Here is a 27,748-nt window from a genome sequence, read left to right as displayed (position 1 = left end):
CAGCTGGAGGTGTCAAGATAGTGATGTGATATACTTGCCCTTGCCTCTGCCCACTGGAGCTAAACATGCTGATTCCACAGTACTTTTGGCCTGCAGTATTTCAGCCAGCCAGGAGTAAGCCAGTGACCCATGCCACACACTGGGATCAAATTCATCTTCCACATGGCAGTCTACAGCACTAAAAATAAATATACTCGGGGTACTCGACCTCTATGATTCTATTAAAACACCAAGGTTTCTTGCTCAAATTTTGGGCTCTGAACAATCTGGACTCTTCTAGCCTCATGGCTCAGCTGGTCTTCAGGTGCTCTATCTTTCCAGTCTGATGGCTCTCATTCTGACCCTGCAAATGCTGAGCTCCTCAGGTCAGCTTCCCTGCTTTCCACGTGCTCTCTGCATACCATCTGTGATGTGGCAGGAGAGCGAATCACCACCTGAGCACCTCACTGCCCTGTCTATTCAATGAGAAACTACCCAATGTCACACTAAGCCCTGTTACTCAGTAACTCATTTGTGTTTACTGTACATCCTCAACCTACTCCTGGGGGTTACTCAGGACCATGTGGAAAGCATTAATCTTCTTGTGTGATCCCAAAGGAGCTGTTTGAAGGAGCAATTGTTTATGAGAAACTATTTCATAAAGGTGCAAGCTCAGTCCCCTTCAACTTGACCTCTCTCTTCCCAGGAGGATGACTCAGTATCACAACATGGATTGCTTACTGGTCACCCTTCTCCGAATGGCATGCAGCACCAACGCTGGCGAGTAGAGTCTTGCAGTGGGATAGCACCATCCGCCCTGCAGAAGAGACAAAGCACAGGCCCTGCTCAGCACAGGATACTTACCAAGCTGAATGACAGCACAGGGACCCTTCTTTAAACCTCCCATACACAAATGACCAATCTACACTTCAAACAACCCTTTCAGCACAACCTCTGAGCAATGTTCTAGCAGGGTCATTTTCCTCTCTGCTCAGGGTAAGAGGTCCAGGCCTGGCCCTGGCTCTGGCAGGCCTGACATGCTTCTGAACAGATGAGGGGACTCTGATGATTCAGCCCTGTGCCTGGCATCCTCCCGCAAGATCAATGAGCCGCTGCTCTCAGGCTTGTGCAGGTCTTCTGGCATCCTGCTCCATGGTTGAAGTGGCCATGCAATACGTCTTCTTCAGAGTCTGATAGCACAAGAGGAGAAGCAGCGGGCTAGAGGGAAGGGGAATTGGGGGCCCAGACAGAGATGTAAAGGATGACCGTGGCTAGGATAGAAGAGAGATACCTTGCAGCCCTGGCCCCCAAATAGAAAAGTTACAAGTGTTGCAGAGCCGCTTGGCACCTGGAAATCGACTGTTAAAGTGGAGTCTCTGCTTTCCAAACGAAGCCTGGAAAATAAAATAAACATTAACAGCTCCATGAATGCAAACTGCTCTGCCCTGGGTAGGATGCGGCTGGGCAGGAGGAACACACCCTAAAGCCCCTATAAGCCTCCATCCCCACGCACCACTAGGGCTTTGGGGAGACCTCCTGGGGACTTGACATGTACACAGCCCAGGCTGATTGGTGATTTGAACACTGAGCTGGCAGGCTGGGACAAACTCTAGACTGTTTCTGGGGAATTCACCACTGTGCCATGGCCACTTTCCTCTGGCTATACTGGTGCAAGGGGGCTCCAAGGCCCCCACAGGAAATAAACCAGTGTAGGAGTCACCCTAAGGAAGCTGCAGGCCTTGCTCTGCTGACTCTAACTCAGGGCCATTGCAAGAGGCCCTGCTGCAGGGAGAGTTCCAGGGTGGGTGAGTAGCATGTTGTGGAAGTGACCTGGCCAATCCTGCCTCCCCATGATTCCTGCACCCCGTCAGAGGGCCCTAAGTGCCAATGCAGAAGGACTACAAGTTAGGGGCATCAGGGGCAAAACAGCATCTAGCATCTCTGAATAGTGGGGATGCACATCACTGAATCAGGAATCATGGCCACAAACAGAAAGCCAGTGAGAAGGGTTGCCACTTCCTTCTACAAGAAAGCTGGGGAGGGCCAGTGTTGGCTGAGGAGCTGAACAATCTGAAAGGGGGAGAGTTCCATTTCACCCCCTTTTTTATCTATTATCTAGGTCAGAGGTGGGCAAACTATGGCCCGCAGGACCGTCCTGCCCGGCCCCTGAGCTCCCGGCCAGGAAGGCTAGTGCCTGGGCTCTCCCCAGCCATTCCCCCTCCTCCACAGTGCCACGCCGCCAGCGGTCTAGCCTTCCGCTCCTGCCGGGCAGTGCAGCTGGCGTGGCTGGGTGGCAGGGCTGCGAGCTCCTGCCGCTCTGAGCAGCATAGTAAGGGGGTGGGGAGTGGGGGGGCTGGATGGGGCAGAGGTTCTGGGGAGGTGTCAGGGGGCGGGGAGCAAGGGATGGATAAGTGGCGAGGGGTCCCAGAGGGCAGTCAGGGGATAGGGAAAGGGGGCAGCTGGATGGGGTGGAGGTTCTGGGGAGGTAAGGGGGGCAGGCAGGGGACAGGGAGCAGGGGGGTTGGATAGGGGGTGAGGTCCTGGGGGGTGTAGGGGTGGGGGTCCCAGGAGGGGGTGGTCAGGGGACAAGGAGCGGGGGGGTAGGATGGGTAGGGGATTCTGAGGGGGGCAGTCAGGGGGCAGGAAGTGGGAGGCGGCGGGGGCCAGGCTGTTTGGGGAGGCCCAGCCTTCCCTACCCAGCCCTCCATCCAGTTTCAGAACTCCAAAGTGGCCCTCGGGCCAAAAAATTTGTCCACCCCTGATCTAGGAACTTACCTGGCCCATGTAGTGTGTGACCACCTACCCTTCTTCCCTCTATCCTTCTCAGTCCATTTTCTCCTCCCTCTTTCTTCATGATCCCATATGCACTCCTCTGCTCAGCTTGCTACATCTCGACTACTTCCTCCCCCCCATTTCAGTGCCCACTGATGGTGTTCGCTGTGCGTCTCCCTGCCAGATGCTTTTGTCACAGTCCTTCCAAATTGCTGGTGCTCTTGAAAAACACACTCTTTTCTCCTCCTCCTCTAAGAAGCTTGCTGTACAGACTGCCCAGAGATCAGGGACTCCAGCAGGAGCATAAACATAATAGGAACGAGGTATGCTCACTTCTAGCCTCTCCTCCAAGTAATCCCGAACCTCCTTCATGTGAGCCTCATAATCCTCACAGTTCTTGTTCACCAGCTCAGCGGCCTGAGTGCAGAAAAGAAAACAAATCGGATGCTATATTTCTCAGCAACTGTAACACAAGATCTGGTCACAATCATGTGAGAAGAACAATAATCCCCTGGAAATATACCATAAAAACAGCCATACTGAATCAGACCAATGGTCCATCTAGCCCAGTATCCTGTCTTCCGACAGTGGCAAATGCCAGGTGCTTCAGAAGGAATGAACAGAACAGGCAATCATTGAGTGATCCATTTCCTGTCATCTACTCTCAGCTTCTGAGTCTAAGGGCTTGGCTACACTCGAAACTCCAAAGTGCTGCCGCGGGAGGGCTCCCACAGCAGCGCTTTGAAGTGCGAGTGTGGTCGCGGCGCCAGCGCTGGGAGAGAGCTCTCCCAGCGCTGCAGGTACTCCACCTCCCCGTGGAGCTGTGCTCCCAGCGCTGGGGCAGTGTTTACACTGGCGCTTTGCAGTGCTGTAACTTGCTGGAAATACCTCGCCTGATGCATCCTAAAACTGCATTAGCTTTTTTAACGGCCATATCACATTGGTGGCTCATAGTCATCCTGTGATCAACCAATACTCCAAGGTCCTTCTCCTCCTCTGTTGCTTCCAATTGATGTGTCCCCAATGTATATCTAAAATTCTTATTATTAATCTCTAAGTGCATGATCTTGCACTTTTCACTATTAAATTTCATCCTATTACTATTACTCCAGTTTACAAGGTCATCCAGATCTTCCTGTATGATATCCCGGTCCTTCTCTGTGTTAGCAATACCCCTCAGCTTTGTGTCATCCGCAAACTTTATTAGCACATTCCCGCTTTTTGTGCCAAGGTCAGTAATAAAAAGGTTAAATAAGATTGGTCCCAAAACTGATCCTTGAGGAACTCCACTAGTAACCTCCTTCCAGCCTGACAGTTCACCCTTCAGTATGACACATTGGAGTCTCCCCTTTAACAGTTCCTTATCCACCTTTCAATTTTCATATTGATCCCTATCTTTTCCAATTTAACTAATAATTCCCCATGTGGAACCGTGTCAAATGCCTTACTGAAATCGAGGTAAATTAGATCTACTGCATTTCCTTTGTCTAAATAATCTGTCACCTTCTCAAAGAAGGAGATCAGGTTGGTTTGGCATGATCTACCTTTAGTAAAACCATGTTGTAACTTGTCCCAATTACTATTGACCTCAATGTCCTTAACTACTTTCTCCTTCAAAATTTTTTCCAAGACCTTGTATACTGCAGATTTCAAACTAACAGGCCTATAGTTACTCGGATCACTTTTTTTCCCTTTCTTAAAGACAGGAACTATGTTAGCAATTCTCCAGTCATACGGTACAACCCCTGAGTTTACTGATTCATTAAAAATTCTCGCTAACGGGCTCGCAATTTCATGCGCCAGATCCTTTAATATTCTTGGATGAAGATTGTCTGGGCCCTCCGATTTTGTCCCATTAAGCTGTTCAAGTTTGGCTTCTACCTCAGATGTGGTAATATCCACCTCCATATCCTCATTCCCGTTTGTCATCCTTCCATTATCCCTAAGCTCCTCATTAGCCTTATTAAAGACTGAGGCAAAGTACTTATTTAGATATTGGGCCATGCCTAGGTTATCCTTAACCTCCATTCCATCCTCAGTGTTTAGTGGTCCCACTTCTTTCTTTGTTTTCTTCTTATTTATATGGCTATAGAACCTTTTACTATTGGTTTCAATTCCCTTTGCAGGGTCCAACTCTACATGCCTTTTAGCCTTTCTCACTTTATCCCTGCATGTTCTGACCTCACTAAGGTAGCTTTCCTTGCTAATCCCACCCTTCTTCCACTCCTTGTAGGCTTTCTGCTTTTTCTTAATCACCTCTCTGAGATGCTTGCTCATCCAGCTTGGTCTACAACTCCTGCCTATGGTTTTTTCCCCCTTTCTTGGGATGCAGGCTTCTGATAGTTTCTGCAGCTGTGACTTAAAGTAATTCCAGGCCTCCTCTGCATTTAGACCCACAAGTTCTTCAGTCCAATCCACTTCCCTAACTAATTTCCTTAATTCTTTAAAGTTAGCCCTTGAGAAGTCAAAAACCCTAGTCCCAGATCTATTTTTGTTTATCCTTCCATCTAGTTTGAACTGAATTAGCTCATGATCACTCGAACCAAGGTTGTCCCCTACAACCATTTCTTCTATGAGGTCCTCACTACTCACCAAAACCAAATCTAAAATGGCATCCCCTCTTGTTGGTTCTTCAACTACTTGGTGAAGAAATCCATCTGCTATCACATCCAGAAAAATCTGAGCCCTATTATTCACGCTAGCACTTGAATTCATGCTAGCACTTGAGGGTGGAAGGGCTTATACATGAACTAATTCCATCAAGATGGAATTTGCATTGGCCACTGTCAAAAGACAGGATACTGGGCTAGACAGACCTTTGGTCTAATCTAGTATGGCTGTTCTTATGTTCTTAAGGTGCCTAGCCCCCAGTCCGGAGAAGGAAGCCACCTCAAGGGGGATGATGGTATCATCAGTGGGGCACAAATCCTAGTCTGGTGAAATGAAGCCCAACCTCCACATGCTCTGGGGCCTCAAAGCATTTCTCCTCCAAGGGGCACTTTTAGAACCGAAGTACCAGCACATTTGTGTGGTGTGGGACCAGATTTCACAACAGCTCTGCATTCGGCATACTGAGCACTTCGAAAACCTGTCCCTTTATTTCGATGCCTAAACAGGAGCTAAGCTCCTTACAAAGTCCTGGCCTTAGTCTGGCACATTTATAGGACAATTCGGTGCAGCGTTCAGATTCCTGGTGACTTGCCAAACCAGTGCTAGGCACTGTGCAGTTTGATCACCTGCTCTGAAGAATGCTTCCCGGATATCAAACTGTGCATGGGCTCTCAGCTTTCCCCAGCCCCTCTCACAAGCTTGGTCTAGAGATCCACAGGAGGCGGGGAAGTCCTCTACCTCTAACTTTTCCTAATCAGAGCTCCGTACACCAGAAACCACTATGTACTTTTGGCCTCTTTATTAAAAAAAACTCTTCTTGATGACATAGTTTTCAAATGTGCTATTACTCCACAAGTGAAAGCAAACATGTAGCAGTCTTCCCCCAACCCCTGGCTTGAGTGCTGGGGAACAGAACTGTACAGGTCACAGAAGGGGAAAGAAGGGGGAAGTAGAAGGAATAGCAGATCATGCTGTGCTTTATTACAGATCTTCCATGAATTACAGAGGCCATTTTTCAAGATCAAGACTACACTTCTAAAAATAACAATGCAGACGTGGGAGGCACTGCTTGGGCATGTAGATAGCCTTGTAGGTATACACCCTAGGATTCAGGAGTGTAGGGCACTCTGCTTGCCTAAGCTGTGCCTCAGCATCTACATTGCTGCTCATACCTGTGCTAGCTGGGCATGTAGTGTCTGTACTCTAAGACTCATATCCACCACACAACCCTCTTTCTGTGAAATACACACTTATCTCAACATCCTCAAAGCATTGTGCAGATTTAGCGGGGTGATTCCCATTACTGGCATGGGAAGTTGTTCAGCTAAATCTCCCAGAACCACTTTGAAAAATTTCCTTTGGCTAATAACAGAAAACAAGAGTTTACACTGTAGTCTTGTTTTGCTACAAGTTGACTTTTCTTTTTTGGTTAGGGTTTATTTTAAAGAGCTTGGTGCACAGCAGACAAGTTAGTTACTTATCCGTCAGGCACCATTAATGTTTGACTCACACTCCTTTTTCTCCCTTGATTCCTTCTGAACTCACCTTGCCAAGGCCAGCAATCATTGGCGTATTCTCTGTCCTGAAAGAGAAACATTTGTACAGAAATTATTTATTTCCATCTTCCCCAGGAAATCAATGGGTGCCGAGAGCCCTATTTTTAAAAGGCAGTAGCCTCACTTGCATACATAGGTAATGTGAGAACAACCGCAAGGCAACATATGGGGTAATTACCACAACAAACAACTGTGTGCACAAGTGGCCAGTTAGGTGCTTAACTCTCTATTTGTTCACAGCTGTGGTAAAGGAGACTGATATTTTTCAGTTAGTCAAGCGAATCGATGCTGCCTTTTCCTACATGGAAAACTCTACCTCTGGTTGCAAAAATCAGTGACTAGCTTGAAGCTGTCACTGAGATGTCTGCAGATGACTTTTAGGAATCCAGGAGAACTTCAAAATGATCTTCTATTTGTGAATCCAAGGGAATTTGACATGTGGCTTACACAAAGTCAGTGATACTGTATTCAGAATGCATTTAGTCAAGAGCATAACAGACACCAATGTGTATACACCAGCAGCAGAGTTCTTCTCCCACACCCAGAAGAAACCTTACTGTCCTTTGCACAGTTCTTACAGGAGAGACAGGCTGGGAATAAAATGAAATGTGTTCGATTATCAATCTAATTATAACCTACATCTGGCTGGCTGACCAGACTGTTCCTTCCAATGAGGAGAGACTTCCAACCACATAGACTTTTAGGGTACATCTACTGAGGCAGTGGCATGTAGAGTACAGACACCACATGCCCAGCTAGCACAGGTATGAACAGCAATGTAGATGCTGGGGCACAGCTTAGGCAAGCAGAGTGCCCTACACTCCTGAATCCTAGGGTGTATACCTACAAGGTTATCTACATGCCCAAGCAGTGCCTCCCACGTCTGCATTGTTATATTTAGCAGTGTAGTGTACCATTACCTCCCTGTTGCAGCGAAAGGCTCCAACAGCGGGAAAGACTCGGAGCCTTTTGTTTAAGCAGAGAAAGCCACCAGCAGCCCTCCGCCAGCACCTTTCCTCTCCACAGTGAAAGGCTCCAGCACCAGGAAAAGGATCTGGGAGGGAAGAGGCAGTGGGGAAAGGCTCCGGCAGCTCCCCTTTCACGGCTCTGTGTAGGTACATAACGCCCTGAGTGTGGATGCAGCCTGCCTTTCATGCAGGATGTAGCTACATGTACCTGGCATTTCGCCCTCTACTGGAAGGGATTAGAATTGCTCAGCTGAGCATCAGGCCCCACACAACTAACAAGTAACAGTTTCTCAGCTCAATGGGGCTAGAATCCAGGGGGTTCTGGGTTCTAGCCCCATTGGTGCTGTGAGGTGGAGCACAGTGATGGAATCCTGGATGGCCTTCAATGCTTACAATTTTGCGTTTAGTATTTATATGACACTTGACATCTTCAGTGCAATTAACAAACTAACTCATTTTTTCTCTAAGCATCTTACAACTTGTCATCCCAGAAAGACCAATGGAAGTGAGTACTCCAGAGCTTCTCACAGGGCACATTCACTAAATAGTACAGCCATCTGCTCACTTAGCCAGTCCTCTAAATGTACTGACCCAGTGAAACATCTGCTCATCCATCCGGCCATCCACCTTACCCAGGACGGAAATTCCGCTCCTGTCCCCCTCCAAACAGCATGGGATGCAGAGGAGTGGTGACCCCAGGTCCTCGAACATACAGTGCTCCAATCCGTGGGGCATAAAACTGCAATGAAAACCACCACCTCTAAGAAAGGGAACTCAAGGAAACATCGTAATTCCCCCTCCTCACTTCACTTGGCACCTCTTGGAGAGGGTTTCTGGATTCTACCCATTCTGATCCTGATCCTTCTCATTTTCACTTTCCCAACAATTTATAATAATAATACTCAACACTTACTCTATACTCTATTCTTTTCCCATTCCAAGCAATTTATTCTCTCTCTCCAGTTAGTCCTCACAGCAGCCCTGCACAGTCCTAATCAATTCCCTACTGTTCCAAACTCCAGTTCCTCCTTCTCTGTGGTTCTATTGCCAACAGGATACCTCCAGAACAAGAATAAAAGCCTTATCCTCCATCTTCATCTTACTGATGGCCTAGGAACCATGGAACCCTCTCATCTTTTGTACCATCTTGCTCTGAGGATAGCTGTGCAGACACAAGTCTGTCATAGGATTGCAGAGTGTTTAAGAAAAGTAAAGTACTGTATAACTGGCTGTCCATTGTCCATGTCCTCACATCACTGTATCACCTGTGTGCACACATTGTATATATACACACGCACAAACACAGCTGGGTACAGTAAAGACTATCTCCAGAGTGCCATCTCATGAAAAGCTTTAATACTTGAACAAAAGTCTAATGCACTAAATCCTCCAAAGTAGAAAGAGAGACTGGCTGGACTGTCTTATTCCGTCTCTCTCTGTGCCACAGGGAGATGAGGATGCTCTGTATGTGAGCCATACACAAGTAGATCAACTCAAATCCTGAGTTACTACCTTAACATGAGAAGAACATTCACCTACATGTCTGGTTTGGAGTCAGAAAAACAGAAAGCGAGAGGACAGCATTTGGATTCCCAAAGCCCCTGCCACAATACTGGTTGGGGTAACATGTTCTAGCCCTGATGCAGGCTTCTCTGAAGGATGGTTTTTGTCCTCCAGACTTATACTAAGAAAGTTGGCTTTTCCTTTCCCTTTTGCAAAAAATTAGAAAACCGCTTTCTATCAGCAGCCATTCTTTGGCCAGACCTAAGGCAGAGAATACAAAGGATTCTTCTCAGAAGATGCAATAATTCAGAAGAGAATATTCTTGTATTGAAAGGTGATTTAAATATATGGTCAGCTCCAGTGTGACATGAAGAGAGAAATCGAAGGAGAATAGAGGCATACCTTGTGTCCCACAATGGTGAGGTAATCCACTCCCAGATCCTGCCCATCCACTCGCCCTTTTCCTATCATCTGGGCTGCGTCTGTGTGCATCAAAATCCTGGGCAGCCCTAATGCCATTCTGTTCTGATTCAGGATCTGAATCTGCTGGCTGAGCTCTGAGATGGGCTGGCAGGAGAGAACACTCTCAGGTGATTGGGGTCTCAAACTCTTCACACTGTGTAACACATCTTGTTAGAACGTCTCATGAACACCTCCCCTCTCATTTGTGACTGCCTCCCTTCCTATTCACTATCCTGCTGGCCACCTTCCCTCCATTCGCTATTACATAACATCCCCCTAAAGAAAGACCTTGCATGGAAAAGTGACCTTAAATACTTTTGTAATAAAAGACTCATAGAAATGTAGGACTGGAAGGAACCTCAAGATGTTATCTAGTCCATTCCCTGGCTGAGCCAGGATTAAGTATACCTAAACCAACCCTCACAGGTGTTTGTCTAACGTGAAGTGTAGCCAGTGGAGGAGAAGCCAGCAGCAAGTGACCAGCCAAATCTTTGAAGGCCACCAAAAAATGCTCAAGCTACCACAATCTGGGAACCACTGTTTTAGGCTGACAGACAGAAGGGGAGAAAAGGCGCAAAAAAGAAGATAGGGACATGAGAATGGGGTAACAAAGAGGGAGAAAATAAAAGAGAGATAGGGAAAGAGAGACCAGGACAAAAGATCAGGCAGAGGAAGCACCTCAGTGCACAGAAGATGCCAAAATAACAAATGTTAAACAGAGTATGTAGCACAGATTTGATCCCCCTTCCCTCCAATCCATGGTAAATAAAACCCAGGGTCCAACTAACCATGATTACCCCAGTCTCATTATTGGCCAGCATGATGGAAACCAGGCACGTGGTTGGACGGATTGCTGCAATGGCATCATCAACTTCCACTTGCCCAGTGATCTTGGACACTGGGACAAAGGTGGCTTCTGCATGGCAAGACACGAGCAATTAGATTCATCATACAGACTAATACCTCATAGATAACAAGAACTTAGAGTATAGTCTAGCAGCTGGCTTGATAAAACTGTGGTTGCATATTGCGTAGGGCAGGTGGAATGTCAGAAACTACTCAAGGTCTTGTCATATCTTGAGGAAGGAGACACTTGACTAGATGTGAGGATAATGCCCCCAGCTTTTAAGCAATGGATGAAATACACATGCTAGAACACCAACTAGCGGCCCACATGAGGAATGTCCTTGCAGACGTGGTGGCTGCTTGCCTTCCTGATCATACGCAGTGGATGCAGGATAGAAAGGACAAAGAGAAAAGAGGGCAAGAGGCCCAGATTGTTGAGCTGAAAGCCTTCAGAGCTGCCACTAAAATAGTGCATTTAGTGACCATGGAAAGCAACACTTGGTCAGGTCAGAGGGTGAGGGGGAGTGCAATGTACCCTTCACTGAGGGCTGGAGAAAACAGCACAAAACATTGGACTTTTCCACTGTAGTTTAAAAAAAGAGAAAATTAACTTGGTGCTACCATCAGTACCTCAAACTCTGTGTTCCCTGCAGGACCTTGATCACAATCATTTGACAAATAACTACAGTGATTACGCTGGTTGAGATTGCTTTTGCAAGCACCTCATTCAGAACCTTCCATTTCTGAACTGGGAAAAGTGCAGTGTGCAAAGAAAGGAGACTTGTATTTATTATTTTGAAACAAAAGCACCTGTGAAAAGCAGCTCAGAGGGCCTTTAGATGGGGAGTATATATCAATGACACTCCCCTGTAACCCCCTGCAATCCAAATGTACTCACCTGCCATGTGCTCTTTCACAAGGTGCTCCAATGGCAAACGGACCGAGTCATGTTCCACATTAGATGTAATGAAATGAGGAGTGGCCCCGGCTGCCCTTTTGTGATCCTCACCAGGCCCATCCTGTCCCAGCACCCGACTCTCTCTAAAATGCCTCAGTGCCGTGTGGATAACTAAATTATTTGCCTGCAGAGAGGTAAGAGGGAGACTGCCAGAGCAGGGTATAACCAAAGGTATAACCTAATCCCTTACTTTCAATTTCTCATTTATCTGCATGCAAGTAACAGCTTAAAATGCTTTTTGTGAAAACATAACCGTTAGGGCAGACTGAAAATGTCAATGGGAAATGAACTCCTCTAACAGGTCCTTTAACCAGGGGTGTTGGATCATCTTCAGACTGTGAGAGGAGGAGTCATTTGTGCTCATCATCTCTGGGTAACAGTTTTCACACGTTGAATATCGGGACTGTCCCTAGAAAAATCGGGACATCTGGTCACTTCAGAACAGGAGTCGGCAACCTCTGGCATGCGGCTCACCAGGGTAAGCACCCTGGTGGGCCAGGCCAGTTTGTTTACCTGCTGCATCTGCAGGTTCGGCCGATCGCCGCTCCCACTGGCTGTGGTTCGCTGCTCCAGGTCAATGGGGGTGGCGGGAAGCCACGGCCAGCACAACCCTTGGCCCGTGCTGCTTCCCGCAGCCCCCATTGGCCTGGAGCGGCGAACCGTGGCCATTGGCAGCTGTGATCAGCTGAACCTGCGGACGTGGCAGGTAAACAAACTGGCTCAGCCAGCCAGGGTACTTACCCGGGCAAGCCATGTACCAGAGGTTGCCGAGTCCTGTTCTGGAGTGATCAGATGTCCTGATTTTCTATGTTAAACTGTACTACGGAACCATTATTGTGCACCAGCACTTTCTACATGGATCAATTAATGAGCATTTTAGTGCACTTAAGAAAGTATGCCACTCCCCACCCCTCTGCAGGATGCATCACCACATGTAGAGGAGCCGTTACTCTCTATTCTCTCAAACACCACAATATAAGCACTCGTCCTGTTCAGGGAGGATGAGGCTGGGATTCATGCACTCACCTCTGTGCCCCCTGAGGTGAAAATGATATCCTGGGGCCTTCCTCCCACCATTTGGGCCAGGCTCTCCCGAGCTTTATTTATGATCTCCTTGGCCTTTCTACCTGCAGGATCAATGTATGCAGTTGATCAAGTTGTGTTTATTACATATTTACAGCAGAAAACTGTAGAAAGGACGCAACACTGGATGTTTATTCCTGTACTAGAGGTTCGTTTAAAAGGTATTTAATGTATTTCCACAGATGTTTGATTTAATGTATGAGGTGGATTCTTTTCCATATTTATTTGATTTTCTCTCTGTAAGATTAAAAGGTCAAGAAGTAATAAAGTGTTTAGAAGAGAGTGTCCTTGGGTGACAGTGATAGCAAACAAAAATCACTTTCATACAGATGACATAAACGATTCCCAGTCATAAACACAGGAAATCCCCATCATTTGCAGTTAGAACCTGCACTCAGCAAGAAAGGATTGTCTCCTGAAATTGCATGTACTTCTTTCTGCGGACATATTCCTTTCATACATGCACTTGCCTATGTATCCATCATGGGACTTATGAGGAAGCTCTTCCCCCAACCCTATGCAAGTTCAGTGCAGTTGCTCAACAGCTGAAAATATAAACGAACTAAAAATAGATCACAGTTCAAACAGAATGAGTTAGCAGACAGGAGCAGGGAGAGAAACGACAAAGGAGGTATCTAGAATGTATCAGAGTCAGAGTCAGCTAGCATAGTAGGTGAAATTGTTTCCCTGGGAGTCTTCTTGAAAGTTGGTTTGGTTTTTTTCAGCTGCAGTTTAAATGTCCTCCAGAACTTAATATTTCTCACTAAGGGGTGTCCTAACAGCACCAACACTGAACACCCAAACAGAGGCTGTAACTCTCTGATTTGCCAATCTGAAAGAGTAAGAAAGTTTCCTTTTATTTAGAAGTTTATTTTTATTAATTTCACTGGGTCATGAACTCTGTAGCTAGGGGCCAAGATTTTCAAAAGTGGATGCCTAAAGTTTAGACTCTGAAGTCCATATTAAGGCACCGAAATAAGTGGCCTGATTTTTAATAGTGCTGAGCATCAACGAGACTTGCTGAAAGCACTGTTCTTTCTTTGTTTTTTGAGAGTCAGGATGTTTATTTAGATAACCAAATATAGATTTAGGAGCTTATCTTTAGGCACTCATTTTTGAAAATCCTGGACTTCTGAGGTGAGCTTTTTTTTTTTTAATGACTCTTTTTTCTATTGTTCATAAAGACTGTCAAAAACTTTAATTTTTATATGAAACTCATCATTCTTGGCCTCAGTTCAAGGTGAAATTCTCTTTAGGGTGATTGAATTCAATCAGCTCTGCCATTTTTCCATTTAGAGGAGTGGGTTAAATTACTCTGCACCAGCTTTTTAAAAAGTGTCCAGCCTTTATTACTAATTATTAATATGATTATTATATGCACTGTATTAGCATCTAGGGTCTCCATTGTGCTAGGCAGTTCCCACCCTGAAAAGTTTACATTCTAAGTTTTTGTTGGCAAATAACTAAAAAATGGCAGAATATTTACATTTGGCATGGCTCCAATTAGAGTTGGTCAGAAACTTTTCAACAACAGATTTTTTGTCAGAAAATGCTGATTTATCAAAACTGAAACCTATCGTGGAAGCATATCAATTGTGACAGGAAGGTTTCTCAGGTCCAGGATGGAATTTCTGATGAAAGCCAGAGAGAGAGAACCAACCCACCCCAGACAGCCAATACCGTGATGTTTAGGGTACTTATCAGGGTTGTGGCAGACCCTATGTCAAATCCCTGCTTTGGAGGCTTTTCGCTATTCTGGCTATTCTCTCCTCTGTTTTTGTCCTGCCACAAAAAAATTAGAACAGTCTTGGTTTCATTCTGCACTGGAAAGGAAGCAAATATCGAGACGTTGAAATTTTTCACAAAATGGAATTCTTGTCTTCCAGATGTCCCTAGCTGTAAGCTTCAATGTAGCATGTACCACTAGCCAGATGTGAACATAAATCTTACATACATTAGAATGCATTCAAATTCACATCTGCATATGCTCAAATTTATAACTATGAATTTGCTACAATAATAGGCTTTAATCCTGCAAACATTTGCACATGAGTAGTCTCAAAGAGGTTTCCAGTTAGTCACAGGCGCCAACTTTTGTTGGTGCCAGTGGGTGCTCGCATCTCCCCGCCCCCAGCCCCACCCCAATTCCACCCCCTCCCTCCTCAAATCCCCACCTCAGCCCTGCCTCCTCTCCCAAGTGCACCGCATTCCCCCTCCTCCTCTCTCCCTCCCTTGCCTCGTGAAGTTTTGTGATACGAGGCTGGGAGGGAGAGGGGAGAAGCAGGACATGGTGGTGCGCTCAGGGGAGGAGGTGAGGTGGGCTGGGGGGGGGGGAGCTGCCAGTGGGTGCTAAGCATCCACCAATTTCTCCCTGTGGGTGCTCCTGCCCCGGATCACCCACAGAGTCAGTGCCTATGAGGCTAGTGGAATGTTCTACTCATAATGATCAGGACTGCCTGTGAACCCAACTCCTCCTCTCCTTCCTGAGATTACCTCTTTCCCTTCCTTCAAGCTGCTCTTACCTGCTGTGTAAGAACTGCTGGGGTTACCCCAGGCCTCATGCATGGCCTCTGTTACAGTTTGGATCACCTCTAGTGCCATTGGGGTGGTTGCATTGTAATCCATGTAAACCTTGCTGTAGGTAAGGAAGCAGAGAGAGAGATAGAATAGGAGAGGAGGAAGAAAGTCAGCTGTCAGCAGGATCAAACAATGAATGTTACCACTCATCAGAGAGCACAGTTCTTCTTTACACTAAAATAGTGCTTTAACCAGGCTTCACGTGGAGCAAGCATTACTCTCCTCTCTTCTCAAATAAGATCATAGCACTAGAGCATAATGATCACCTCCCCCCTCCAAAAAAAACCTGAGCGATCCCAGCCCTGGTCATCATCATGTCAGAAGAGATCACAGCTGGATCTTAAGTCAGACATTTTGAGCTGAGTCTTAATCATGACCTGCACGAATATCTAGGCCTAAGACCTGTTACTGTTCTTATGAATTTTAAGAATAGATTTCCCAGCAACTCACAAAAAATTTCAACCTGCTAAGTTTTATAAAAATGCTTTCTCTCTCCCTCTACCCCTCCAACCCAGGAAAAACAGAGAAGCCACTCACTCACCTTTCCACTGACTTATTTTCTTCCCCATCACACTCCTTATCCACAACAGTTTTTCTCCCATCTTTTGTTAGCACCATTTTTTCCACTTGGTCCCCCTCCATTCTGCAGAACTCTATATACAATATCAGTATGAACAGTAAAAGTTTAAGCTTGACAAACACACATGTGAGTTTCCTGATCATATTATGATTTCTACATAAAACACGAGTGTCTACAGTTTGTATCATTCTTCCCTAAACATTTTTTAGTTTCTAGGCGAACTTACAGTAATCACTGAATTCTTGACGAGATGCTGAAATGCTGAATGGTGACTCTCTCTAGTAACCTAGTAAACGTATTTCTACAGTAACACTTCTGCCTACTATTTATGCCTCTCCTTTCCAGTGAAGTGTTAATAAAAGGGTTCAGAGGTCTGTTTATACTTTGCACATGATGTGTATATTCAGGAATGCTCTAGTAGAAAGGACTGGGGAGGTTTTTATCAGGAAACCTCTCTTTTCCCTCTCATTCTACAACTCTCCTATATCATCTGTGAAAATATGCTCACCTCCTAAAGTGGTTGTGATTCTTTCCCACGATTCTTTGAGACCTTCTACCAAACTCTTTGATCCACTGATTCTTCACTCTGTAGCAGCCTTGTCTGTGGTGTAGGGCAGCGCAATACCTACCTACGCACCAGAGTTCAACCAAAACAAGGATGTCTGCTCATTCTATACAGAAGGCTAAACTATATTTTTAAGGATTCTCTGTAAGCCAAGTCTGCACAACAAGGGCCATACACTGCTCTGTCTACAGCAGAGTTCTCACCAATAACAACTGGAAGCTTGTACCAAGATTAGAATAGAATATGAGTCTTATGTACTTCCGATTCTAGTTAGTAAAGTTACCGTTGCATTCAGCATCACTCAGTAGGAAAATACGACAGCAGTGACCCTAAAAGTATCTGGTATACCTGTTCTTCGTTTATCAGGCTACTCACTTGTCTACAATTTCTTGATGCAGGCAATTGCAGTGATTGTGCAAATTAAGCATGCAATTGCACACCTACAAAGTTTTAAAATCTGGCTGCTAAAGGGGCATCAGTCTTAAGAGTTAAAATGCCACTGAGATGACTGGGACAGTTCACACGTCTCAGAGCTTTGATTCAGGCTGCCTGCAGATTCCAAGATCACTTTGAGAACTATTACACTTCGTTCATGTTTGGCAAGTTCTGTTCATAACCAATAAGGACCAGAAGTTTTTTCTTTAAAACATGAAAGCTTCCTTTCTGCAGCAGCTGAATCTGTCCCAAGCCCAGTTAAACACTTCAAGGGACAAATCCGAAAGAGATATCAGAGAGTGAGTGATCCTGGGTTTTTTAAAATAAGAGAATAGTCTGGCCACCATAATATCATGGGCTCACTGAGGTGTACTTGGATATAAAAAAGAGGAATGGCAGTATTAAGACAGGAAGTGATTAAAGCAAAATGAGTGAGGATATGAATGCTCACTAAGCATACAGTTAAGAGTACCAAATACTTTCACTTGTCATCTAAGACAATATATAAAAACTTCATTTCCAGAAGTGAAAGGCTAAAGTTTTAGCACGATTCTTTGTTGTCCACAGAGATAACATAATCGTGTTGCAAACAGAACAAGGAATGGAAGAGTCATTTCCATTCTCGGAAGTGATCTGATTCATAAATAAAAAATCTTCCAACTTTGATTTTTGCCTGGCCATTTTTAAAAAACAGTGTGATAAACGACTATGTGTAGGACCCTACCAAATTCACAGTCCATTTTGATCAATTTCACAGTTATAGGATTTTTTAAATAGTACATTTCATGATTTCAGCTATTTAAATCTGAAATTTCGTAGTGTTCTAATTGTAGGGGTCCTGACTAGGGTTGCCAACTTCCTATTGGCACAAAACTGAACACCTTCCTGCTACTTCCCTGAGGCCCCACTCCCTGCTCACTACATTCCCCCTCCTTTGGTGGCTCACTCTCCCCCACCCTCACTCACTTTCACTGGGCTGCGGCAGAAGGGTGGGGTGCGAGAGGCTGTGAGGACTCTAAATGGGGGTGCAGGCTCTGGAATGGGGCCAGAAATGAGGGATTCAAGTGCAGGAGGGCAGGGAGTTGGGGTGTTGGAGGGGGTGAGGGCTGCGGCTGGGGATGTGGACTTCAAGGTGGGGTTGGGAATGGGGATGAGGAGTCTGGGATGCAGGAAGGGGCTCCAGGCTGAGGGGTGGGGCCAAGGGATTCAGAATGTGGGAGTGGGCTGTGGGTTCAGGCAGGTGGTTGGGATGTGGGAGGGCTCTGGGGTGGGGCAGGCGGTTGGGGTGCAGGGGGAGTGAGGGCTCTGGGCTGGGGGTGTGGGCTCTGGGGTGGGGTTGGGGATGAGGGGTTTGGGGTGCAGGAGGGGGCTCCGGGTTGGGGGGGGCTCAGGGCTGGGTCAGTGGCTTGGGTTTACCTCAGGCAGCTCCCAGTCAGTGGAGCAGCAGGGCTAAGGCAGGCTAGTCCCTGTCTGTCCTGGTTCTGTGCTGCGCGCCAGAAGAGACCAGCAGGTCAGTCTCCTAGGTGGGGGAGGAAGGGGCAGGAGGTTCCGTGGCGCGCACTGCTCTTGTTCGCAGGCACAGCCCCTGCCCCCCCTCCCCAGCTCCCATTGGCCAGTTCCCAGCCAATGGGACCCTGGAGCCAGTGCTCAGAGTGGGAGCAGCACGTGGAGCCCCTTGACTTCCCCGTCTAGAAGCTGGATCTGCTGGCCACTTCTGGGGCGCAGCATGGTGCCCCAGGACAGGTAGGGCCTAGCCTGCCTTAGTGTTGCAGCACCGCTGACCAGACTTTTAACAGCCTGGTCAGAGGTGCTGACCGGAGCCGCCAGGGTCCCTTTATGACTGGGTTTTCCGCTCGAAAACCGGACACCTGGTCATCCTAGTCCTGACCCAAAAAGAAGTTGGGAGGGAGGTGGGGGGAGTCACAAGGTTATTGTAGGGGAATTGTGGTACTGCTACCCTTACTTCTGTGCTGCTGCTGGTGGCAGCGCTGTCTTCAGAGCTGGGCAGCTGGAGAGCGGTGGCTCCTCGCAGTTTTAATTGCACTGTTAAACAATAATACAATACCAATTTAAATTTATTATAAATATTTGTGGATGTTTTTCTACATTTTCAAATATACTGATTTCAATTACAAAATGCCCAGTGCTCACTTTATATTATTATTTTATTACAAACATTTGCACTGTAAAAAAAGATAAAAAGTAGTATTTTTCAATTCACCTGATATAAGTATTATAATGAAATTTTTTATGTAAAAAATGAAACTTACAAATGCAAGTTTTTTGTTTGTTTTTAACATAACTGCACTCAAAAACAAAACATTGGAAAACTTTGTAGCCTAAAAGTCCAGTCAGTCTATTTCTTGTTCAGCCAATCACTAAACAAACAAGTTTATATACATTTACAGGAAATAACACTGCCTGCTTCTGATTTACAATGTCATCTGAAAATGAGAACAGTTCACATGGCACTTCTGCCCAGCAGCTGCAGCAGCACCATAGGAGGCTGAGCCTCCTCTGGCCTATTATATCCACCGCCCATACCCCTTCATGCTTCGACCACCATTCTAGAGGACATGATTCCATGCTGATGACAATCCAAAGCAGTGTGGACTTCCGCACCTTCATTTTCATCCTCTGAGTCAGATGCCACCAACAGGTTGATTTTCTTTTTTGATGATTTGGGTTCTTTATTTTCTGCATTGGAGTGTTGCTCTTTTAAGACTTCTGACAATATATTCCACACCTCGTCTCTCTCAGATTTTGGAAGGCACTTCAGATTCTTAAACCTTAATACTATTTCTTTTATTTTTTACAGTGCAAATATTTGTAATAAAAAATAATAGTATAAAGAGAGCACTGTACACTTTGTATTCCATGTTGTAATTAAAATCAATATATCTGAAAATGTAGTAAAACATCCAAAATATTTATAATAAACTTACCTTGGTATTCTATTATTGTTTAACAGTGCAATTAAAGCAGCAATTAATTGTAACTATTTTTTTAATCTTGCGAATGTGGTCATTTCTTTCAGTCGTTTGACAGCCCTGATCAGACGAGAACTCTCTGATTGCTCACATGTTAAATAGGAACAGTGCACCCACGGAGTCGGCGCCAGAGTCAGCCCCAGAGCACCCACGGAGTCGGCGCCTATGCTGATACCAACAACTGCTATTGCTGCTGCAATGAGCCATATGACTACCAGTGGTTAAATCCTGCCCTTTGACCGGGTCTGAGCACAGTGTAGTGAGGGAGAGCTGCATGTGCCCAGCTGAGCCTATTGTAAAGACCTGAAGGAGCAAGTCCTTGGTCTAGGCTAGAGTGACCAGATGAGAGATTTGAAATATGGGGACGCAGGGCGGGAAGGGGGGGAGTGAGTACCAGAGGAGCAACAACAACAACAAAAACAAACAAAAAAACCATCAAGATCTGGCAGCCAAGGAAAAACAAAAACAAAAACAAGAGCCGCCAGAGCATAGGAAAAATTGGTGAGGGCTCAGCACCCACCAGCAGCTCCCTGCCTCGCCGCCCCCCCCCCCCGCCCCAGCTCACCTTCACTCTGCCTCCACCTCCCCTGAGCTGGCTGCCGCGTCCTGCTTCTCCCCTCTCCCTCCAGTGCTTGCGCTGCCACACAGCTGATTCGGGCAAGCCTGGGAGGGAGGGAGGCGTGAAGAGGAGGAATGATTGGGGAAGAAGCGGGCCCAGGGCGGGGATTTGGGGAGAGATCCAATACGGCAGTGAGGCGGCGGGGTTGGGCGAGAGATCCAGTAGGGCAGTGAGGGGGCAGAGCTGGGGGATGGGGCAGGGATTTGGGGAGGAATCCAATGGGAGGAGGGGCAGTGTTGGGGGGAGGCCGGGGTGGAGTTGCGGCAGGGGGGCTTGAGACTCTTCTGCCTATGCACCGGAGGGCAAAATATCGGGACAATTTGCATCTCGACTGATGTTCGGTCAGGACATGGGACAAACAAGTAAATATCGGGACAGTCCTGATAAATTCGGGAGGTCTGGTCACCGTACCCAGGTCCCAGCTCAGGGGCAATTCATTCAGTTCAACTCCTCCCACCCACCTGCTCCATTAGACACCAGCTCAACACTGGTTCATCAGCAGGTACTACTGGAACCCGCCCACCCAATGCTTCAGAGGCCAGCCATTGGTTACCAGAACTAATACTCAGCCGCGGGCCAATCAGCACACTGACCCTTAGGCTGCAGTAATCGGTTACCAATTATTAATACCCAAACAGCAACCAATCAGCTCTTTGTCCTTCAGCCATTGGTTACTTGTACTAATACCCAGGCACTGACCAATCAACTCAACGGTGAGTTGATTGGTCAGTGCCTGGGGAGTGGCCATTGGTTACCAACAGTTAATACCCAGGCACCGACCAATCATCGCCTTGTCTAGAGGCAGGCGCTGCTCTCCCCCTTACCTGCACCCCCGCCGAAGGCTGGGCCGAGCTGATCGCAGGCGGTGCTGCAGGAGGCCGTTATTACTCGCGCACGTTGGACGAGCGGCTCTATCCAGCCCGGTCATAGAGTCGGGCGGGCGGAAAGACAAGCCGGGCAGACGCTATAGGCGGAGACGCAGCAAGAGAGGCAGTTCCGGTTTAGGCCACGGAGAGGCCAGGCCAGGCCGGCTGGAGGACGGAACTCCCGGAAGGACGCGCTGCAGCTCCCGCGCTGCCCCTCTCCAAGATGGCGCAGGTAACCCTGCTCTCGGCTCGCTCTCCCCAGAGCTGCGCAAACTCCACAGGGCCCCCTCCAAGATGGCGGTGAGATCCGCTGAGGGGCTGGACCGGGGTGGGTCGGGGACACACGGCTCGGGCCTAGGAACCTCGGGGGCTGTGACAGTTCGAGCCCCCAGGTTCCTCCGGGGTCCGGGCTGAGCAGCCGGGGGAGGTGTCAGGGCTGCGCTGGGCAGGTTTTGGATGGCAGGGTCATGGGGCTGCCCTGAGTCCCGCCTCCAGGAGCCCTGGGCCTTGCTGCTCCTTGCGCGACCGGTCTCCGCTAGGGCCAGTTCCCAGGTGTCTGAAGTCAGGAGATGGATGTTAGTAGCAAATGGGGTTGTTTCCCCCTGGCAGATTTTCTCTGCGTGTTGCACTCTACAACGGTTCTTGGTGTGTAATGAATGCAGGTTCTCCTGGAATCACCAGAGTCCAGGAGCTGGGGCTTTGTGGACATCAAAAAGCACAAAATTTGCACTAAAATGGCAGTAGTTGCTAACAATGTTTGTGTAGTGAGAGGGGTCCTATTTACACTCCTGGTTCCACCAACCCCAGGGCAGTTGACCCCTTCTCTCTTCCCTCCCAGCCTCCACACTAGGGTTGCTAGGTGTGTGGTTTTCAACCAGAATGCCTAGTTGAAAAGGGACCCTGCCGACTGGGCTGTTAAAAGTCCAGTCAGCGGCGCAGCAGAGTCCCTGCCTGCCGCAGCTCCGTGCGGCTCCCAGAAGCAGCGGCATGTTCTCTCTCTGGCTCCTAGACATAGGGGTAGCCAATGGGCTCCGTAAGCTGCACTCACCCAGGCGCCAGTTCCCAGCTAGGAACAATGACCAATGGGAGCTGCGAGGGCGGTGCCTGTGGATGGGGCAATGCACAGAGCTGCCTGGCCATACCTCTGCATAGGAGCCGGAGGGGGAACATGCTGTTGCTTCTGGGAGCTGCCTGAGGTAAGTGCTGCCCAGACCCTGTACTCCTGACCCCCCTGCATCCCTGCCCAGCCCTGATCCCCTTCCTGCCTTTGATCCCAGCCTGGAGCTCCCATCTGGCACTAGTGAGACCTCATCTGGAATACTGTGTGCTGTTCTGGTCTCCTGTGTTTAAGAAGGATGAATTCAAACTGAAACAGGTACAGAGAAGGGCTACTAGGATGATCCGAGGAATGGAAAACCTTTCTTATGAAAGGAGACTCAGAGAGCTTGGCTTGTTTAGCCTAATCAGAAGAAGGCTGAAGGGGGATATGATTGGTCTTTATAAATACATCAGAGGGATAAATACCAGGGAGGGAGAGGAGTTATTTAAGTTAAGCACCAATGTTGACGCAAGAACAAATGGATATAAGCTGGCCATCAGGAAGTTTAGACTTGAAATTAGACACAGGGTTTCTAACCATCAGAGGAGTGAAGTTCTGGAACAGCCTTCCAAGGGGAGTAGTGGGGGCGGAAGACCTATTTGGCTTCAAGACTAAGCTTGATAAGTTTATGGAGGGGATGGTATGATGGGAGAGCCTAATTTTGGCAATTAATTGATCTTTGACTATTAGTGGTAAATATGCTCAATGGCTTGTGATGGGATGTTAGATGGGGTGGGATCTGAGTTACTACAGAGAATTCTTTGCTGGGTGTCTGGCTGGTGAGCCTTGCCCACGTGCTCAGGGTTTAACTGATTGCCATATTTGGGGTTGAGAAGGAATTTTCCTCCAGGGCAGATTGGCAGAGGCCCTGGGGATTTTTCGCTTTCCTCTGCAGCATGGGACATGGGTCACTTGCTGGAGAATTCTCTGCACTTTGAAGTCTTTAAACCATGATTTGAGGACTTCAGTGGCTCAAACATAGGTTAGGGGTTTGTCGTGGGAGTGGGTGGGTTAGATTCTGTGGCCTGCGTTGTGCAGGTCAGACTAAGGTCAGAAGGGACCACTATGATCAGCTAAAGTCTATGACCTGCACCCTAAATCCCCAGCCAGAGCCCACACCCCCACTGCACCCCAGCCCGAAGCCCCCTCTCACACCCTGAACCCCTCATTTCTGGCTCCACCCTGGAACCTGCACCCTCAGCCCAGAGCCCCTATCTCCTTCCACACCTCAACCCCCTGCCTCAGCCCAGAGCCCCCTCCCATATTCTGAACCCTGTGGCTCCCTCCCTCACCAGCCTGGACCCCCCTCCTGCGCTCCAAATCCCTCATCCCCGGCCCCACCCCAGAGCCTGCATCCTCAGATGGAGCCCACAGCCCAACTCACTGACCCAGCCCAGTAAAAATGAGCCAGTGAGTGAGGGTAGGGAGAGTGAGCAACCAAGGGAGGGGGGATGGTGTGAGCAGGAGTGAAGCCTTGGAAGAGGGGCGGGGCAGGGGGTGGGGCAAGGCTTTTTGGTTTTGTGTGAGTAGAAAATTGGCAACCCTATCCCATACACAGGTTTTGTCACCTTTAGAAAAATGTACCAGGGTTAATGTAGATTGTTCCTTCTTAATCAAATGAAAAGCACTTTTGTACATGGACACAAGGTGCTTCAAGCAGTGTTATGTAACAATTAGTGCTCACTCTGAAATTTTTAGGGATAATACTTCAGTCAATTGGAGATCAATCCAGTGTGTACATGGCACAATTGTGCATTACTGACTGACCGCTTAGAGCTGACAGCCCTTCAGCCAGTGGACCACCTCAGTTTGCCAGCTAAGAGTCCCCTTTCAAACTGCTACTTCCTCAGAGTCCCCTCCTCAGAAATGGTGCCCCACTCATGATTTACTCCCTCCAAATGCTCAGCTAATGTTTCCTGCATAGACACGTTTCCCTTTGGGGTCCACCTCCTAGCAATGGCCTCCTGTTAAATGTTCCCCTCTGCCCATGAACCACCCCATTAATCCTCATCCCTGAAATGCCCTGCCCCCACTTCTGTCATACCCCTTGTCCTGGCCACCAGATGTCGCAAACTGAGCCAACTGTGGCTCACCAGCTGCTAGTACAGGTGCCAAATCATGATTTATAGCTGATGAACCAAATAATGCAGATGCTTGAATTCCATTGACAGCAGCCTCACCCCCTCCATTGGGCCCCCCAGGGCCAAAATAAAGTGCCAACCATCCCTCATTAGGGCTCTGCTTTGTCAGAGCAGTTCAGGTCCAACAGAGCAACATCGTCTTTTGATGACGATGAACAATTTTTCGCAAAGGATTCAACAGTGTCACTTTAGAGTACTCCGCACCTGATCCTGTGAGTATTTTGAGCTGTATAGGGGGATTGGATATTTTATGGGTAGTTTTGGGATAATGTGTCCAGGATGCATTTTAAAGAGTGAGGTAAGGAGGTTGGATCTTCTTTGAGATAACAGCCCATCCACTACACCTGCATCAGTTTAAGGCAGCCCCAGTGTGGATGCAGGGTAAAGCTTAGACTGTTTCAGAGTGGCTAGTGTGGACGCACTCTTTCTTTGTGTTTCAAAAGTTGAAGCACAGTGGATTGAGCATTTGTAATATTGAAAAGCTAATATTTAAGAAATTCAGTCAAAAAAGTGACAAAACTAACCAAATAATAAATAATAACGTTATTTAAAGAAGTTAAACAGACCAGCAGGACAGTTTCATTGTGCGGACATCTAGACAGACTGATCTAAGGGAGCAGATATCCAACAGTATCTGTGTATTCAGTAATATCTTAGAATGTCTTGTAAACTTTGTCCTTTTCTCAGACTGTTCTGATGTTTGTTCTTGCTGCAGAAATTCTAATTTTGAGTTTCATCTTACTTTCAGGTTGTTGAAATTACAAGACGATAAGAAAGTAGTGATGGAATCGTTGGATACGGGGTCTAAAGCAAAGAAAACTCTCGGAAACGTTGACTATATAGAGTCATCAGAATTTTCCCAAGGAATTCTGCCTACAAATAAGGATGTCATTCAGAACATGTTGTATCTGTTGCAACCCAAAAGAGCTGGGCAAGCACAACGGTCAAAAGAAGATGCAGCCCAATTGCTTGCTGAACTTCTGCAGGAACATTGGTTGTTTTGCAACTTACACACCATAGCAACAGAAAATATAAAGAAGAATATTCTCAAAATGTATGAAGAATTCACAAAACTCTATCAAACGAGAAAGCAGAGACAAAATCAGTCATTTACAGAGAAGGCAGACACATTCAACAGGAGTGCAGAACAGCTCTTTGACATATTTTGTACAGACACCGTAATAAGAAATGAGCTGGAACAATACAGTGGTATAAAAATGACAGACGTTGAGTGGAAATTTCTTGAAAACCAAAGAAGTGAGAGAAAAATGTACCATAAAGATTTCATGGACAAGAAAGAAATTAAGATGATGGAAAGAAGAAAACTGCAGTGCCTGGAGCACTTGAGAAAAATTGCAGGAAAAAAAGAAGCAAGTGAAGTCAAAGAAGAGACTTACAAAACCGATGAGAAGTCAGATGACAGTGCGAGTGTAAATAAATCATATGTTGTAGAAGAGGAGGAGGATGAAGGTGTTCCAGATTTTTCATCTAAGGGGAAAAGAAAGCGTCCATATTCTACGTGGACTGCCAGCTCATCAACGTCAGCTGGTGATAGTATGCCTCTTGAGTGTCAACATATACGTATGAGCATCAGGAAAGTTAGGCCTGGGTTCTATGAGACTGTTGACAAGTTTAAAAACTCATAGTACACATCAGTCTCAAGCTGAGGCTACTGTAGTAGAAGTTAGCAACAAGATGTTTAGAAGATCTTGAAATAGCATGATAATTTGGAAGTCACTGATGTAGATACTTTAACAACATTCAGAAACATCCACCTTGGAGGGAAGAGCATTGAAGTAATGAGATTGGCCGAAACTGTAAAAGATTATGAACTCCAAAGGAAAAAGCAGTCATTAACTAATGATATGAAGGCTTAGAGAGAGATGATCTGGAGGTTATGTAGCAGTTCAAGTCTCTTCATCTAAGGCCCTGTCTATATTAAACTTTTTTTGGATGAATGTTCACTAAGGATACAGTTAAGAGTACCAAATACTTTGACTTGTCATCTAAGACAGTATATAAAATCTTCATTTCCAGAAGTGAAAGGCTAAAGTTTTAGCATGATTCTTTGTTGTCCACAGAGATAAAGTAATCGTGTTGCAAACAGAACAAGGAATTGGAAGAGTCATTTCCATTCTCAGAAGTGATCTGATTCATAAACAAAAAACCTCCCAACTTTGATTCTTGCACGACCATTTTTTAAAAAACAGTGCAATAAATGACTGTCTAGGGCCCTACCAAATTCACGGTCCATTTGGGTCAATTTCACAGTAATAGGATTTTTTAAATAGTACATTTCATGATTTCAGCTATTTAAATCTGAAAATTCATGGTGATAGCAATGGTGGACCAATAGTGTCAACAGGACTCTAGTTGACTACTGGGAAGTAATACAATATTGTTGATAAAGCTAATTTAAAGTACAGATGCTGAGCAGTCACAACTCCCATTAATTTCAGTGGGAATTGAGGATGTTCGGCACCGTTTAGAATCGAGACTAATAGTAAAACTGACTAATTACCTTTGTCCTTCGACTGCTTTGAAATCCCACTCCCAGTGAGTACCTACTTAAATTAGTAGTTTTAATGTTGCATTTCAAATTCATATGGAATAAAGAAGAACTGCTGGTATTGTGAAGGAGGCAATGGCCTTGCCTCTCAGGCTCAAGTATATGTAGTTACATTATCTCTCTCCCTCAAAGGATGTAACTGTCTGCCTCTCTGAATAATATACTTAGTCTCTTATTGGTTACTCAGTTAACTTTCACATAAATAACTGAAGTCCCTTGAGGATTTGTTCCATAATATTAACCAAACTCAGTGCAGTAAACATAACTTTTTACTTTTTTGTCATTAACATAGTTTAAAAAGAAATTGAATTTAATTATTTGCATGTCACATTTCAGCTTTCTTGCCTTCAAGACCTGAGATATATTAGACCTTAAACCAGTCACTGGGCACTCACAGCAGCAGCAGTGCTTGAGCATTGGTCTGGGACCGAATGTGGCCAGTCTTAGATCTTGGAACAGTATGATTTTCAATCCCTGCTGTAAAACCCACTTCACACTACAAATACAGCAAGTGATGTAAACTGAAATGTATTAAACAGAAACCCAGTGTGGTTTGAATATGGTTTTTAA

General features: G+C 46.5%; 3 protein-coding genes across 8 annotated transcripts in view; 2 read left to right on the top strand and 1 right to left on the bottom strand.

Annotated features, from left to right (window-relative positions):
* The window catches only part of SCLY (selenocysteine lyase), a 24,252-nt gene extending 2,832 nt beyond the window's left edge, over positions 1-21,420 (bottom strand). The window contains exons 1-13 of one of the 6 annotated variants that reach the window (XM_050965576.1): positions 21,328-21,419; positions 18,858-18,937; positions 15,856-15,967; positions 15,260-15,372; positions 12,681-12,781; positions 11,595-11,778; positions 10,639-10,766; positions 9,791-9,955; positions 8,518-8,624; positions 6,907-6,943; positions 3,085-3,168; positions 1,271-1,373; positions 721-796 (exon numbers count right to left, since the gene is read on the bottom strand). In XM_050965576.1, the coding sequence (XP_050821533.1) occupies positions 721-796; positions 1,271-1,373; positions 3,085-3,168; positions 6,907-6,943; positions 8,518-8,624; positions 9,791-9,955; positions 10,639-10,766; positions 11,595-11,778; positions 12,681-12,781; positions 15,260-15,372; positions 15,856-15,956 (1,199 nt within the window). In that variant the 5' untranslated portion in view covers positions 15,957-15,967; positions 18,858-18,937; positions 21,328-21,419. Of the gene's footprint in view, positions 1-720; positions 797-1,270; positions 1,374-3,084; positions 3,169-6,906; positions 6,944-8,517; positions 8,625-9,790; positions 9,956-10,638; positions 10,767-11,594; positions 11,779-12,680; positions 12,782-15,259; positions 15,373-15,855; positions 15,968-18,310; positions 18,501-18,857; positions 18,938-20,449; positions 20,548-21,327 lie in introns of those variants that run through there. The other 5 variants (XM_050965578.1, XM_050965575.1, XM_050965579.1 and 2 more) reach the window with 5 other exon arrangements.
* LOC127057002 (uncharacterized) overlaps positions 1-27,748 on the top strand; it is a 150,009-nt gene extending 122,261 nt beyond the window's left edge. Inside the window, exon 2 of the mRNA XM_050965562.1 lies at positions 27,430-27,748. The gene's annotated coding sequence lies outside the window, so the exon portion shown is untranslated. The remainder of the gene's footprint in view (positions 1-27,429) is intronic.
* Positions 21,341-27,748, top strand: LOC127057039 (uncharacterized). Its single transcript, XM_050965660.1, has 2 exons — positions 21,341-21,601; positions 25,358-27,748. Exon 2 carries the CDS (start codon positions 25,392-25,394, stop codon positions 26,253-26,255), a length of 864 nt encoding a protein of 287 aa, XP_050821617.1. The 5' UTR covers positions 21,341-21,601; positions 25,358-25,391; the 3' UTR covers positions 26,256-27,748.

The sequence above is a fragment of the Gopherus flavomarginatus genome, chromosome 8, assembly GCF_025201925.1.
Source record: "Gopherus flavomarginatus isolate rGopFla2 chromosome 8, rGopFla2.mat.asm, whole genome shotgun sequence".
NCBI classification, from domain to species: Eukaryota; Metazoa; Chordata; order Testudines; family Testudinidae; genus Gopherus; species Gopherus flavomarginatus.
This window is presented reverse-complemented; position numbering and strand designations above follow the sequence as displayed.